The sequence below is a fragment of the Diabrotica virgifera genome, chromosome 2, assembly GCF_917563875.1.
Source record: "Diabrotica virgifera virgifera chromosome 2, PGI_DIABVI_V3a".
Taxonomy (NCBI): Eukaryota; Metazoa; Arthropoda; class Insecta; order Coleoptera; family Chrysomelidae; genus Diabrotica; species Diabrotica virgifera.
Genome location: NC_065444.1, coordinates 276,940,468 through 276,956,877, shown reverse-complemented (window position 1 = coordinate 276,956,877; position 16,410 = coordinate 276,940,468). Strand labels below are relative to the sequence as shown.

At 33.3% G+C, this 16,410-nt stretch overlaps 3 protein-coding genes across 13 annotated transcripts in view; 2 read left to right on the top strand and 1 right to left on the bottom strand.

The window, feature by feature from the left end:
* The window catches only part of LOC114338023 (disks large 1 tumor suppressor protein), a 1,799,868-nt gene that overhangs the window by 1,208,503 nt on the left and 574,955 nt on the right, over nt 1-16,410 (bottom strand). The window lies entirely within an intron of this gene.
* Nucleotides 10,436-12,525, top strand: LOC114341006 (larval cuticle protein A1A-like). Its single transcript, XM_028291794.2, has 2 exons — nt 10,436-10,617; nt 12,291-12,525. Exons 1-2 carry the CDS (start codon nt 10,467-10,469, stop codon nt 12,491-12,493), a joined length of 354 nt encoding a protein of 117 aa, XP_028147595.1. The 5' UTR covers nt 10,436-10,466; the 3' UTR covers nt 12,494-12,525.
* LOC114341014 (cuticle protein 21-like) lies at nt 12,980-16,202 on the top strand. Its single transcript, XM_050644687.1, has 2 exons — nt 12,980-13,085; nt 15,308-16,202. The coding sequence occupies exons 1-2, from the start codon at nt 13,074-13,076 to the stop codon at nt 16,052-16,054; spliced, it is 759 nt and encodes a 252-aa protein (XP_050500644.1). The 5' UTR covers nt 12,980-13,073; the 3' UTR covers nt 16,055-16,202.

Here is a 16,410-nt window from a genome sequence, read left to right as displayed (position 1 = left end):
AACCTGTTATGACCTATGATATTGAATTAAGAGAAGACACCAATAAAACCAAAAGCACGCTACGACTGCCGAAATGAAAACACTAAGAGCAATAGCAGGAATGACAAGAATGGATAAAACACGAAACAACATCATCAGGGAACAATGTGGCGTGCAAGATGTAGTAAGATGGGGTAGGCAAAGACGCAGAGAACGGTTTAGTCATGTAAAAAGAATGAAGGAGCACAGACTACCATGAATTGCGCTAGAAGGAAAACCAGCAGGCAAGCGTTCACCGGGGAGACCACCGAAAAGATGGAGAGAAGTGGCATTCTACCTCTCAAGAAATACTTCAACGTCGGAATTAACAGATCGACAGATTTACAACAAATATAAGAAGAAGAAGAATTTAGATATCGTCTATGGAAAATTTAACTCCTTCTCTCAGTTCCGTTAAACTACACTTTCTAATACGGTACACACACTCTGAAATTATTTTAACTTTTTGCAAAAGTACTCAAAAATATGCTAAAGAACTTTACAGATGCTTACGTACATACGAAGAAAAAGTATCAGATTTAATTATAAATTTTTGTCAGTAGAATTTTTAAATATATTTCTAAACAATTTATAATTTCTCACAAAATTTAGAAAATCTTCCCACACCAGAAGAATAAGCGCGCTCTTATTAAAATAATAGCAGTAAACTTTTCTTTACAATTCTATTAGCCAGCAAATTTTAAACAAACATGCACCAATAGCTTTGTATATTCTTTAAGTTGCAGTAAGAGCAAACTGTAAAGTAAAGTGAAATATCAAGAGTAGCGAGCGCAAAATTTTTTAATAACTTATTCCTGTAAAATGACAGAAAGCAGTGGCGCGACTCTCTTTTGTGTTGATCCCCATAGGTAACAAACATTCGAATAACTCTCTCTGTTTTCTCAGCTTAAAGGCAGCATATTTGCGACTAAATCTCTCTGTGATGTCGCTTTCAGAATATTACCACGTACTAAAATACCGCAATGATAGCCATGTTTTAGAGACTATAACTTCGTTTTTCAATACCATTTATACCAGCGGACAACTACCTAATGGTTGGTCTAATTCACTTTTTATAGCTCTACCTAGAAGACAACAGCAAAAACCTGTGCTGATTGTAGAACCATCAGTTTGTTAAACCACTTATTGAAATTTTTTCTGAATGTAATACATGGTCCTATCTACAATAAATGCGAGGAATACCTGGATGACACACAGTTTGGTTTCCGTAACGAGTTTGGAACGAGAGAGGCACTGTTTGGAATGGACGTACTTGCTCAAAGATGTCAAGATATATCTGTAGACATATACTGTTGTTTTATTGACTTCCAAAAGGCATTTGATCGTGTTAAGCACTCTATATTGATTGAAGCTCTAAAAGACATTGGCTTGGATGGCAATGTTCGAATAATTGCAAATTTATATTGGAATTAAACAACATCAGATTTAGTAGATGGTGTGGAATCACAGGCTTTAAATATTAAAAGAGGAGTACGGCAGGGATGCCTCTTGTCACCCCTACTTTTCAACGTTTACTCCGAAAGAATTTTCAGAAAAGCACTTCCTAAAGAACAAGAAGGAATACTTGTGAAACGCTGAAGTCATCAATAATTTGCGATATGCGGATGATACAGTACTCCTAGCTTTTAGTCAAGAAGATCTGCAAACACTACTTGATAGTGTCGTTGAGAGTTGTAGAGAGGCAGGTCTGAATCTGAACATACGGAAAACCAAAATACTCGTAATAATTAAACAACAGCATATAAAACCGCCTATATATTTTTAAATAATACCTAACTTGAGCAAGTTGATAAAATCGTTTACCTTGGACAGCAATTAAATTGTAACGCAGAAAGTCACGGCGGAATTAGATCTAGGATAGAGCAGGATAGAGCAGGCTAGAGCCGCTTTTAGAAGGATGTCCAAGGTGCTATGTAACAGAGACCTAAAATTGGCATTAATATTTCGCCTACTTCGCTGCTACGAGTTCTCGGTCTTACTTTATGGTGTCGAGTCCTGGACTCTGAATAAAATCGATATAAATCGCCCTGAGGCTTTCGAAATGTGGTGTTATAGAAGAATTTTAAAAATTTCTTGGGTGGAGAAGATTCGAAACTCCACAATACTAGAACTTCTCAGCAAGACTACTGAGATCATAAAAAGCATCAAGGAAAGAAGGCTGGAGTATTTCGGACATGTAATGAGAGGTCCCAAATATAGGTTGTTACAAAATATCATGCAAGGAAAAATAGCAGACAAACGCAGCCCAGGACGAAGAAGAATTTCGTGGTTGAAGAACTTGCGAGATTGGTATGAGGTTGATAGAAACATACTAGTTAGGGTGGCTTTGAATAAAATTAAGATAGCTATGATGGTAACCAACGTTCTGTAAGGACATGGTACATAAAGAAGAAGACAACATGGCGATTCTCTCTGATTTCGCCTCTCGTAATAATCAAACGTTTTTCTCCTCCTGAGCTAGTTAGAACTCAAACAGTGACATGTACACGTGTAACCCCAAAAGACGACATATAAGACATACCGGTTTTATTAGCGATAAACCTTCGCTCATGAAACCTGTATATGTGACGATTATCGATGCGAGAATGAACTTAGACATATTGGTAAGCCTTTTAATAAAGTAAATTTAGATATTGTCTATATAAAATTTCATTACCTCTCTCAATTCCTTTGAGCCACACTCTTTGATACAGTCCACACAATCTGAAGTTATTTTAATTTTTTGCAAAAATACCCAAAAATAGGCTACAGAACTGACAGATGGTTAGATTCTTCTTTACAGATGAAGAAAAAGAATCAGATTCAATGAAACATTATTTTGAATACAATTTTTAAATATATTTCTAAACAATTTATAATTTCTCATAAAATTTAGAAAATCTTCCAACACCAGAAGAATAAGCGCGCTCTTATTAAAATAATAGCAGTAAACTTTCCTTTACAATTCTATTAGCCAGCAAATTTTTAACAAACCTGCAACAATAGCTTTGTATATTTTCCAAGTTGCAGTAGTAGCAAACTTTAAAGTAAAGTGAAATATCAAGAATGGCGAGCGTAAAACTTTTTAATAACTTAATCCTGTAAAATGACAGAAAGACTTACATCGCGATTCCGGAGATATCTTTTGTCGTCATTTTGGGTCTTGTTAGTTATATTTTGCGAAGACGGCACTAAAACCCCAACTTTATGTTACTTCGCAATTGTTTTGAATATACAAAGCGTTAAAACAATTATTGACGGCAAGTTGGAACAATTTGGGATGGATTTATGGTAACTAAATGACAGATATTCAAAAGGTAAAATTTACAGAACTGCAAGAGTAGTCTTTATTTAGGTTTACATCTTAACTACTACTCGCTAAAGATGTTCTTTTAGTAGTATAATATATGTCTGAATTAATATGTCTGAAAAGAGTTACAATATAGCTAATGATCGTTTTGGCTCCACGAATCCTGGGAGTTAGATACACATACGTGCTAATATCAGTATCAGAAAGCGCGGGTGTTAATTGTGGACTAAGCAATACCTTTATTCAAAATATTAGAGCTAAGTAAGGTTCGCTGATATGGCTAAATGACACTATTGGTTAAAGAGTATAATCCCCTACCAAAGATGGTGGATTTAGAGAATGTGTTTTGATTTTCCCTATTGGTTAATAAATAAGTGTAGGAAGCTTAGATATTCTTTTATTAGTCAAGAAAGAGAATTAGGCGACAGAAACGAAAGTGAACAGAGCTTAGGACAGAAAGTCAAAGTTCTGAGGAAAAGAAGTTAAGTTTGATCAGACATGCGGTGAAGTCCAGTTTTTTTGGTCTGTGCCGAAGTTAGGCTCAGATGGAATCTTGAGTAGATTCTGTAGTGAAAGTAGCAAGAGCGAGGTGTTTGTCGTAAATACCATACCAGTATATTCTTGTGTTGTTGTACGACGACCGGTTTCCCACACTAAAATTTAATATGCATCTTCAGAGATGACGCCTACCGAAGCAGAGGTCCTCTACCAAACCGATGGTCTGATGACCTAAAAAGTTGTCACAGGAATTGGATGCAAGACGCACAAGATCGAAATAAATGGAAAATAAAGGGAAATCGATGTCCATTAGTGGATAAGCGAAGTTTGACTGATGAATATATCATTACAAAATATTCAATAGTTATTTTTTCTTTCCACTTCAACGCACTTTACCGCAATTTCCTGCAATAATGCTAATTTAATTCCAGAGCATCAACTAATACTACACCAAGGAGGAAACTAAAGCAGCCTGCGTAAGAAAGAACGTCCAGTATTAATTAAATAAAGCAGAAGAGGTTTTCAGGAGTAAATAGTAAAATACTGTAAAATGATATCTGCCATATCGTCGTCAATACAAGAAAAACTCGTAACTCCATTTTCCTTAATTTTTCAGGAGAGCCTAAAACAGTAACATGTAACATTAGAAGAACATGTAACTCCAACATGGGTTCATAAAATAAAATATGGAAAACCATGTAACTCAAGCGATAGTTTAAAGCAACAAAAATCCCTTTATTTTTAAATCGTACTAAAAACATTTATTACACAAATCAACTTACCTTATTGTACTTCCTTACAGATGTAAAATTAGAACTTAAAAACCTCTATTTCTCTCCGAAAAAAGAAATCAAATCAACGGCAATAATCACTTAACTGACAACAGAAAACTGACTTAACATAATTTTTTGACAAGGAAGATACCTGCTTTTCTAGTATACATTTTAAAATTAGAAATCTACATTTAAATGACGTATTATTTGTCTGAATGCTAGAATAGGCGATTGGCTAAAATCAGTAAAATCTCATTTTAAGTAAAAAATGGAGTTACGCGGTTTTCTTGTGTCGACGACGATATGTTGCATGATGGTATCTGATATATGCTGCAAATTGGTGGCGTTTATTTTATATTTTCTTTGGCTGCACCATACTGACCAAGTTCAATAGTCAGAAATACGTATCTACGGTTGCCAATTTCTTCATTATCTTCATCTATTTTATCGCGAGCTATGCCGATGTCATTTTACTCTATATTTTACTATTTACTCTCAAAAATTCCTGGTTGTTTGTTAATGTTTTCATATACATCAAATAAAACACTAATTTGTTGTTTAATTTTCTTTCATGTTTTTATTTATGCAGCCCAGCTAAATGAAGAAATTTTTTAGTTGTGTATCCAATTGTGTTAGTTTCGATTTTAACGGTCCTTTTTATTGCAAAAAGCAGATGCTACCTTACAAATGTCAATAAACTGTGAATGGAGCTGTGGTTAAACTATACATGCTCGTCATTGTACAGGGACGGTCTTCAAAATTTACAACATTACAGTATTTATAATACTAAAATATTAATATATCTTATAATTGATTTAAAACTAGCTGACCCGGCGAACTTCGTAGCTCCTTAGAAATAAATAATGTGCCAAAGTTCAATAAATAAAAATTAACATCTTCTTCTTTAAGTACCGTGCCCAAATTTTAGGCGTGAGTAGCTTTCATAACAATTTGCCGATATCGTTCTCGATCTTGTCCGGCATGTAACAATTGATCTGCTGATAAGCCAGTGCATTGACGAAGGTTTCGGAGCCACGAATATTTCTTCCTACCAATTCCTCTTTTTCCGTCGATCTTTCCATTGAGTATTAACTGCAGCATCCTGTATCTGCTACCTCTCATTGTATGCCCGAGATATTCAAGTTTTCTCTTTTTAATTATCTTGATTAAATCACCTTCGTCTTGACCTACTCTGTTTAAAACTTCTCTGTTTGAAATGCGTTGAACCCAAGATATTCTGAGCATTCTACGATATGACCACATCTCGAAGGCTTCTAATTTGTTCCCCATGTTAAACTTCATGATCCAGGTTTCACATCCATATAGTAATACAGGATACGCATAACATTTTAGGAACTTGATTCTTAGGTGTAAGTTCAACTGAGAGTTGCTCAGAATAGATCTAAGTTTCATAAATGCTCCTCTTGCAATTTCTATACGAGTTTTAATTTCTTCATCCGGATTTAGTGTCTCGTTTATCCAACATCCTAGGTATTTAAAATGGTTTACTTTTGTTATCTGTTCATTACTGACAATTAGTTGCATAGGGCCGACGGCGACGTCTTATTTACTAACCACAAGTAACTTTGTCTTTGTTGTATTTACGGTAAGTCCCGTTATTGGAGCATTCTCTAGTGACTCAATCTATAAAGAATTGAAGATCTTCGATATTTTTAGCCATGATCGCGGTGTCGTCTGCATATCTGATATTGTTAATAGTTTCTCCCCCGATTAGAATCCCAGATTGTCCTTCCAAGGCTTCGTTAAAAATTATTTCTGAGTATACGTTAAACAAAGTTGGGTATAACACACAACCCTGTCTGGCACCTCTTTGAATGCAAATTTTGTCTGTTTCTTTGCCGTCTACCAGAATAAAAGCTTCTTAATTCCAATATAGATGTTGTAAATGTCTTAGAAAATTAACATAAAATCAAATAAATACTTAAAAATATTACTTTATGATTTTATTAATTAATTTCTATTTAAACGACACCGCGACTCCGGACCGAAATTCATTTCGAAAACGAAACATGAGGTCATGCACAACTTTGCTTAAGATCATATAGTTTGCGAGTCTCTAAGGTACATACAGACAAACATTCATTTTTGTTAATATAGAAGACTGTATGACTTGTGCATACTTCTAAATGTACTGGCAACATGTATATGTTCTCAAAAAAATTGATAGTGTGTAAAATTATTTATTAAATTCAGCTAAGTACTTTCGGCATCGCACATGCCATCTTCAGAGCTTCCTTTACATAACATTTAGTTAAGATTATTTTTTATATACATATAATTTTTGCAAAACTTACGTCTTATAGAAGACGTAAAAGACGTCATAAATGCTTCATAGAATAGTAATTGTCGACGTAAACCATATTAGAAAAAATAAATATTATTAAATACAGGGCTGAGTCTCTGATCAAGGGTGAAAACCCTTTCAAATATTACAATTTGATATCTGATGTGATTAATACACATTGTTGTTTAATGTAACCCTTATATTTATATAAAAAATCTCTTAACTTAATGTTTTTTTATAAGAAGTTCTGATGATGGCATGTGTCATGCCGAAAGTACTTAGCTGAATTTAATAAATAATTTTACACACACAAAAACTGCTTAGTAGTAGGTATAATTTAAATAAAAATGTTAAAACTCCAAATGGATTACATAAATGTGTTCAAAACATTTTCGGACCTCAGTCCTTCCTCAGCGAACTCTTGTAATTGCTAAATAGCCCCAGAACCAAACAGTAGTTATATTTAGAGTTCAATTTACATTGTTAAATTGTAAAATTGAAAAGGCTTAAAGCCGATATCAATGGATACCTTCCATTAACATGAAGAATTCCTGCACGAAAACTTAAACAACCATCTTGGTCTAGTGACGTCTGTCAAGTAAACGTAACTTGACAGTAACATTTATACAACCTAAGTTCTAGCATTTAATAGAGTGTTCACTGATAATACAAATTCAGCGAAACGGCTGAATAATGAAAAAGTGAACTGAAAAACCAAGAAAATTAAAATCAAAATTTAAAGCAGAAAATAAATATTTATTAATATTTTGAGCTTAAACCGTCCCTATACTTATACATGGATGACGGTCGGTCTTGAACCTCATTTCTTCACTTTCATGATCAGATCAAGAATGTATTTTGTTATGTATCCAATACTCACACTCACCGGATGATTCGCTTCACTTCTATTTGCATCGGTTTTTTATCAATGTTGCGCCGACAGTCTTCTTTACAAAATCAATCAGAGATGCAACTGAACCAAGATTAAGATCTGCCGGCAATTGTTTTTGTTTTAGATGTCGCAATAGACAGAAAAACTGACTAACGTATTTTTAACTGTTGTTTGTAGATAGAAAGATGCAATATGTCGATTAGAAAAATGTTTTAGTCATTAGATCTCTGCATGAATAATGTCGTTCGAAAATTATTTGTTTTAATTGGTTATGCTTATATATTCGATAACATTTTAATTGGCACAATATTACAATGCAATAGTTTAAATTTAAGAAAACAAAACCATACGCAATCTTAACATGGTGCTAAGGGAAAATAAAACATTATTTTAATAGTAACATACAAGTATATAAAACAATAATACGACCCGTTGTGATGTATGGAAGCGAAATGTGGACGAAATATTTTAGTTAACCTGTATTTTCGGATTTGAGTTATCTTTATTTTTTGCTATATTTAGAATGTTATTTTGAATTTGATTTTTTTATAACTCTGTTAATTTCTTTAGTTTATTTTGTTTCTTGATTAAAGTTTTTTGTAAGCTCAAATAGTTGTTTTTATTAGTTATATTCTAAATACTAATGAAAAAATTAGTTTTTTTGTGTATTTAGTTAACTGGACCCTGGTAACTGAAATAAATATTGACAAAATATACCAACATCCAATTAACTAGATAGTTGTCTAAGCCTGTCAATTTGACAGATATCTTCCAAACGTGTCAAAACTAAGTTAAATAAATATATTGCAAACATTACTATTTGGTTCTGGGAAGATATTACTCTGTCATTGTAAAAAAAAGATTTCAGTTATAAAAAGAACATGTAAGCTTATCTTCAGCAATGTTTCTGAAATTCTCTTTGGTTCGCTGATGAACTTTTGCCTTTTTCATCTCTCTTAATGTTTCCGTGTTTGTTACGTGTTGTGTCCATGATATTTTTTACATATTTCGATAACACCAAATCTTAACAATGACAAGCCTTTTTTCAGAGGCGCCCGTGATTGTGCAGGCTTCGACTCCGTATAAAAGGACAAGGAATACGTAGCCACTCAATTAATTATTTCTAAACACATATTACAACTATGTACAGATCATATAGAAGATGAATCTCGAGGGGACTCTGACGAAGAAGAAGAAAATGAATATTTTAGCTCAGATAAAGAGTTTGAAGAAGAAGTACAAGATTCGGACACAGAATTAATTTAGTTTATATTTTTATACTTTTTTACCTATATAAATATTTATAATAATAAATTTATCTTTTTCTATCATATTTGCAAAATGTATTGTATCGTACGTATTCTTTTCCTTTAATTAATAAAAAGTTGCTTAAAAATCTAAACTATGTAATAATTACCTCAACATTTTGAGGCACACTAACATGGGTATCGCTAGATCACGTGCTTTTGCTCGAGCGAACGAACTCGCTGCGATAGAGAACGCAAACAGCTATCGTTATACGTTCTTTCTCACACTGCTGCTCACCTATAGCGCTTTTGATTTATATGTACGCATAATTTGTTTGATCACCTGACAGTTAGAAAATTTCACCAAAAACAAACCTGTCTTTTGTAGAATATTTATTTTTAATATTAAAAAATACCCTGTCAAAATATCACTTGCACCCCCTTGTCTGGAAAGAAAGTACAAAGTTATTCATGTATAGCTGTATATTTTATACTGGTTAATAGTATGTTTAGATTCAGATGCAATCTTGTGAAGTTCAGATGCACCCCGTGTAAATAATCCGGGAGCGCCCATGCAAGCATCTTGCAAAGTTAAAGTCTGTCGCCTGGCCTGTTTATTTTCTTTATATTTGAATGTTTAAATTCACTTTAAAGTCACGTGAATGATATTTTTTGTAATAACAATTTTTACCCTTTTTTAACTTTGGGGGGATTTTTGGGGAAAATAGCCGCTACCCTCCAGCCAGACCGGCATTTTTGTATTAGGCTATCATGGAAAAGTTTCCTGAAAAATTTTCAGATTGCCTAAAACACCTACTCAAAAATGTCTAACAGCTCTCATGCTATTTCGCCTTTTAATGGTGGTCAAACATTTTTTATATCGGTGTAAAATAATCTAGAGATTTTTCAATTCAAAATAATGATTTAGGAAGTCCATAATAAAATTGACCAAGTTAGTAATCATTAAAATTACTATATTTCCAAAAGATGCAACACTTATTTTGATGGGATATTTTTAAACGTTTTTAAAGGTACTGCTGTTTCAACTTGATTTAAAACATACCATATAAATTTACTACACGCCCAAATTTTTTACATTGACCTTCCTCATCTCTTTCTTGCTCTCGATCATATATGGAAGCTGCTACACTATATACGGAAGGAAGGAAGGACGTTTTATACAAAGTCATTCCAAATACATACCAAACCTCCAGTCGCATATTGGAATACCATTTCTCTCGTTTAAATCAACCTCCAATGTCAGTGTTTTAACATTGTTCAAGGTGTATTTCACTAATTTTTGTAAGATGAAGGACTTTTTCAATTTTTTATTTATATTTAAATCCCGTATATAAAAACAAATTCGATCTGGGTTTTTTCATTTAGAGTTGATACTTGCAAGTTAGATTACATTTTACTAAAAATGGTTTTAAAGATTGTTGCACTGATCTCTTTAGTATTAGTCGTAAATGCTGGTTTAATAGCGCAACCTCTACAAAAAGTTGTAGTGCCCGAAGAGTATAATCCTAATCCGCAGTATTCATTTCTATACGAAGTACAAGATCCACTAACAGGTAAATCATACATTTCTATTTTTATTAAATCATGTAATTTTAATTCAATTGAAATAGATTTTACCCCTTGGGATGAATTGTACCGTTTCAACAACTGATAATAGGTGGTAAATTATAACATTTCATATTGGTTATAGAAAAAAATATGTTTTTTCTAGATAAATGTTTTTCCACATTCTTTCACTATTTGTATTACCTTTATAAAAAGTATTGGGCTTAAACTACCTCCTTGTCTAACTCCTCGCGTTGTTGCAAATAGTTGCGATTGCATATTTTGTGTTCTGATTGTATATTTTATTTCAATGGGTATATTCTTTTAGGTGCATCCTATTAGAAGTTTACTTGTTTTTTTTTCAGGCTCTCCTTTACAGTTTTCCTTTCGCTTGAATAAAATGCTTTTTCCATGTCCAAAAAACTTACAACTTACGTACCTATACTTCTTTACTTTTCTTTAAGGTTGTCTTTATTACCTGTTGCATAGTAAACAAATAGTTTTGTGTATTTTGTCGTCTTCTGAATCCGCTTTGTACGTCCTCAAGTTTATAATCTATTTCTATCTGACTTTTCTGTCGATTATTATTTCATATAATTTTGCCGCTACACATAACAGGGATATGCTTTTATATTTGTGACAGTTTCTTGTGTTTCTCTTCTTGTGTACTGGTGAGTTGTTGCGTTTGACCATTCTCTAGGCAATATTTTGTTCTCTCATATTAGATAAAGGATGTATGAAAATCTTTTGTTTGCCCTTTCTTCTCTATATTTCACCATATATGGATGTCATGTAACTCCATCGCTCCCAGGAATTTCTCAAGTCTTTATCTTTCTTATTGCTTCCTCCAGTTTCCCATAAAGCTTCTGTTTTCTCGGTGTTTTCCTCCGATCTGCTAATTGCGTTCTATTCATTTTTCTTTGCTTTTACTTGCGCTCCGTTCAAAAGTTGTTTGAAATGTTCTCCCCATCTTTCCATTTTATCCTTGTCATCGGTTAATATTTTTCCGTATTTGTTCATTATCTGTTTTAGTTTTATTTCTGTGTTGCTTCGTAGGATTTTCAGTGGTCTAAAAAATAAGTTTACAATATTTTCACTGTTTACTCCAATTTTTTCTCCCAATTTGTCCCAGCTTTTCTTTTTCTTACTTTTGACTATATCTTTAACTGTTTTTCATTATCTGTCTTTCATATTAATTTTTCATGTTTTGGTTGCCTTTTGTCTTGTAGGTATTCTTTACTTTTTATCTCCTTATGCAAATTGGTGTCCATTTACTTTCCTATTATTTATTGTGATCACATATGTTGCAATTTTCTTATCATTACTAAATTTTCCCCATTCCTCTTCTATTATTTCTGCCATTTCTCCTTCTTTGTTTATCCCCTTCTCTAATTTCTCCTTATATCTGATCTTTGTTGACCATTTCCTTAGTTTATGTATTTTAAAGATTTTTTTGTGTTATACATTCTTGTCTTCTATGCTTTTTATTTATTTTCCTTTGCTTTTAAATGTAGTTGCCAGGAGGTAGCGATCACTGCCTATTTTATAGCTTTTCTCACGCTTATGTCTTTTATCCAGCTCCTGTCTGTTTTTTGCATTATAGTATCTACTTCTACTAAGAAAATGTACTTCAAGCGACATAATTTTTCCTGATTCTAAAAACTCCTAATTTTTTTGACAGGTGACAGTCATGGACAGTACGAAACTAGGGAAGGCGATGTTGTCAAGGGAGCTTACGCCCTAATGGATTCTGATGGTACACGAAGATTAGTGGAATATACTGCTGACCCCGTAAATGGATTTAATGCTGTAGTGTCGAAGCAACCAACAGGTAGAAAGGCCGTCATCGCTCCTGCTGCCAAAGTCGTAGCACCTTTATACTGAACGAAACTGTGATATATTTATTATTTATTTATTGATGGACTGAGACTGTATAGGATAAATAAAAGTATTTGAAATTTCTGTTCTTTTATTGTTGTTTTCTGGCTACGTTTTTTAGACCATTTGGACAATTCGATGTAAATATCAGGATCGAATTGTTTTCTAATGCCCCTTTGTCCGATTCACCTTAATAATTCTACACTTTGTAAATGTAGACTAATAATTTAAATCTCGTACGATTTTATTTAATTTTTGCATATTCTTAATAAAAAAAAAACAAAATTTTGAAAACTATTCACTGTTATTAAACTTGCATCACACACTTTTACAAAAATTTCCAAATATCTCTGCATTTTCATCAGAATCTCCAATCGCACTTGGCAGGCCCATTAACATTCAAACAAACACCAATAAACATAATGTCAATATTAAACCCCGTACCATTGGTTTCTGTTGCCAAATTGGCTGTTTTGTATTCAGAAAGGCTTTCTTCTATTACATGTGAATTCTTAATAGTATGTATATAAAAGCCAAGTAGGTTTTGAAGACAGCAGACAGTCTCGTGTTGATTTCAGCGATAAAAATGGTTCTAGCAGTAAGTAGCTAAGACATTTTTTTTTGAAAATATTTAGTCTTTTACGAATTTATTTTTCTCTGTTTTCCCCTTTAAAAAAATTGTGAAATTTTTTATTTTGATACTAGAAAAAAAATTATTAAATGTATGCTTTTTTATATTTACATCTTCTTTATTTTTCTTTTATTCTTTTAATGGAATTAGGTCATTTTGACCCCGTTAGTTAACTCTTCCTGTGACGCTGAAGTTTTATGTTTTTTTATAGGTCAGAGTATATTAATTTTCATTGAACTCATTCATCAGTAGCCGTTTTAGTCTACTGCTGAATATAGGCCTTCCGTAAATAACTCTATTGCATCTGATCTTGAGCATGATGAATCCATTTTCTTGATTTATCTTCTATCTCTGTCTCTAACTCTAACTTGGCAGGCCATTTTGGCCTTTTAACTTGTCCTATTGTCTTTTCAATTTCAGCGTTGTAATACTTTTAACTGCGTCCGTTACACCAGCGTTTTTTCTAATTATTTTGATCTGAAACTCTCTTTCTCTCTCTCTCTCTCTCTCTCTCTCTCTATCTCTCTCTTTCTCTCTCTCTCTCTCGCAGAGATATTGCTTTCCTCTCTGCACCACTTGTATTTTATTAAGTACTTTTCTGCTAAGGGTCAATGTTTTTGCTTCACACGTTAGGACTTGGACTACAAAGTTACATACAGCTCTTTGTAATATCTGATTGAAAGACTCCCTTCAGTTTTCCCTAAGCTACCCATGTTAGTCCTATACTCCTCTTAAATTCTTGTTGTTTAATTGTCTCTTTCTTAGTTAATCTCGTGGCCCAGATACTTATAGGTACATACTTGTTCAATTTGAGTGCCATTAGTTGAAATGTTTTTGGCCAGTACAAAGTTGGTCATGTATTTTTTTTGGAAAAGTTAATTTTAAAGATAACCTGCGTACGAGAGCTCTGAAGGGCTTGAAAAATTTGGAAGGTCTAATCTACCCGGTTTGCAATAAGGACTATGTCGCCTCCAAACCTCAGGTTGATCAAAAACTCTCAATATGTGCTGACTCCAATATTTTCCCATTTATTGTTTCTTTTAGACAAGCTTATTATAATCTTATAATTTCAGTTCATTTTACTTTTTGATATCTATAGAAATTGTGTTATCATGTTCTCAACGATTCTTGATAATGTGGAATAATACTGAGATTCTTACTTTTTTTCTATTACACAATTTTATTTTTAAAAATTATTAATTTTTAAATAAAGATATAATAGTACTCAAATACGTTGTCCAATATCAAATTATATCTGTTGTCTTAATATATAATAATACTCTTTCATTTTCTTTATTTTTTTTCTGAGTATGATAACTAATTTGGTGTGTAGTTTTGCTATTTATATTGAAACTACTTTCTCTTTGATTTTACCTTTAAATTTTATAGTTATTTGTACAGGCTGTCCAAAATTTTTTTTAATTAAATTATTTGACAAAAAAAAAGGAAGAATGTATGTAATTTATTTAATTCAAAATGCATTTTACTGTTGCACAAAAACAGAAACAGATGTTTATTTCACAAATAAACATTGCTTTTGATTAAATTCAATGCTCAAGTCAGCTCCCGCCAGCCACCTGCCTCTTGGAAGTTTGAACATTTAATTTAAGCGAAAAGCAATGTTTATTTGTAATATAAACATTCTTTTCTGATTTCTGATAAATTCTGGCTAAATTTCTGATAAATTCTGGATAACTTTCTAATAAATTCCCATTTAAAAAATCATCGATTACGTCATTACACCCAGATGGATGACGTCACTAGTATGAGATTTATATCAAAAATAAATTTAAATTAATTTAAAAATAAAAATCGACCTGTTTCGGCATTTCCTTAAAATCTAATAACTACTGCCAAATATCGAGGTGGACTGTTTTCTTTGGCTCACCCTGTATATTCATTGCTATTAGTTATTTAAGGTAGTATTAATTGTTTGTTTCTGTTGTTACGTGACTCAGACTATCGGAAATATAACATTAAGTTCTTTTATAAATAAAAAAAAAAATACTCACCAATTTGACGTATAATTCTTACTCTATTCTAAGCTTACCTGAAACAATAAAAATATTTTAGAAATCAACACAATAAGTAAAAATAATATATTCAAATAATAAATTTTCTGTAAAATAACTAGCAATATAAATCTAGTTGAAATAATTACGTTTAATTCATTTTTTTTTTATTTTCAGCTAACAGTTTTCTCTGCCATCTTGGCTTTAACATCTGCATCTGGTGTAGTAGCCCCAGCTCCAGTAGCCCTTGCTGCCGCCCCAGTAGTAGCCGCTGCGCCGGTCGTTGCCGCCAGACTTGCAGATGACACCTTTGATCCAAATCCATCATACTCCTTCGCCTACGACGTTCAGGATGCCCTAACTGGAGATTCCAAAGGCCACATCGAAAGCAGAGCCAATGGAATAGTCCAAGGACAATACAACGTTGCCGAACCTGATGGTACCAGAAGAATTGTCGACTACACTGCTGATGATATCAATGGCTTCAATGCTGTAGTCAGAAAAACACCCCAAGCTGTTGTTGCCGCCCCAGTAGTCGCTGCACCTGCTGCCCAAGTAATCGCCGCCCGAGCTGCACCAGTTGTTGCTGCACGTGCTGCACCAGTTGTTGCTGCTCCAGCTGCTCAAGTAGTAGCTGCCCGCGCTGCGCCTTTAGTTGCTGCACGTGCTGCTCCTGTTGTATCCGCTCCAGTACTGGCTGCTCGTAGTGCTCCACTACTTGCCCAACCTGCCCCTTACATAGCTCAAGCTGCACCTTTAGTTGCTCAACCTGCCCCTTACATAGCACAAGCAGCTCCTTTAGTAGCCCAATCCGCTCCATTGTTGGCAGCTAGGGCGTCTCCTTATTTTGCTCCCTCCGCTCCTTTGTTAGCTGCTAGGTCGTACGGTTTAGCGTCTGCTCCGTTGACGTATGCCGTTTTGTAAGGAGAAATGTCTTAGCTTAGGTAAATGCTGAATCAGAATACTGATGCACCGACTTGCTCAATTAGTAATTGTTGTAATTAAATGATATTTGTACATAATTTTTTATACCTTTGTATACCAATTTTGAATAAATTGATATAATAAAATATTTGAAGCTTTTTTATTTTCTTTAGCGACGTGTTTAAATCTGTAATATTCTGTCTGTATTATGAGAAATTTATTATGTAATTATTCTAAAAGTTCAGCTTTTAGTTAAACAAGGTTTTTACATACAACATAAAACCCACTTTATTGGATATAAAAGAAGTATAACGTGGTCATTAGCCTTTGTCCTTTCACCGTGAATATACAAATAA

Bases quoted from the DNA above. Each gene is read 5' to 3' on its own strand.
- LOC114341006 (XM_028291794.2), top strand. From the start codon at position 10,467: ATGGTTTTAAAGATTGTTGCACTGATCTCTTTAGTATTAGTCGTAAAT. The intron at 10,618-12,290 runs GTAAATCATACA...TTTTTTTGACAG, and splicing joins AGTACAAGATCCACTAACAG to GTGACAGTCATGGACAGTAC.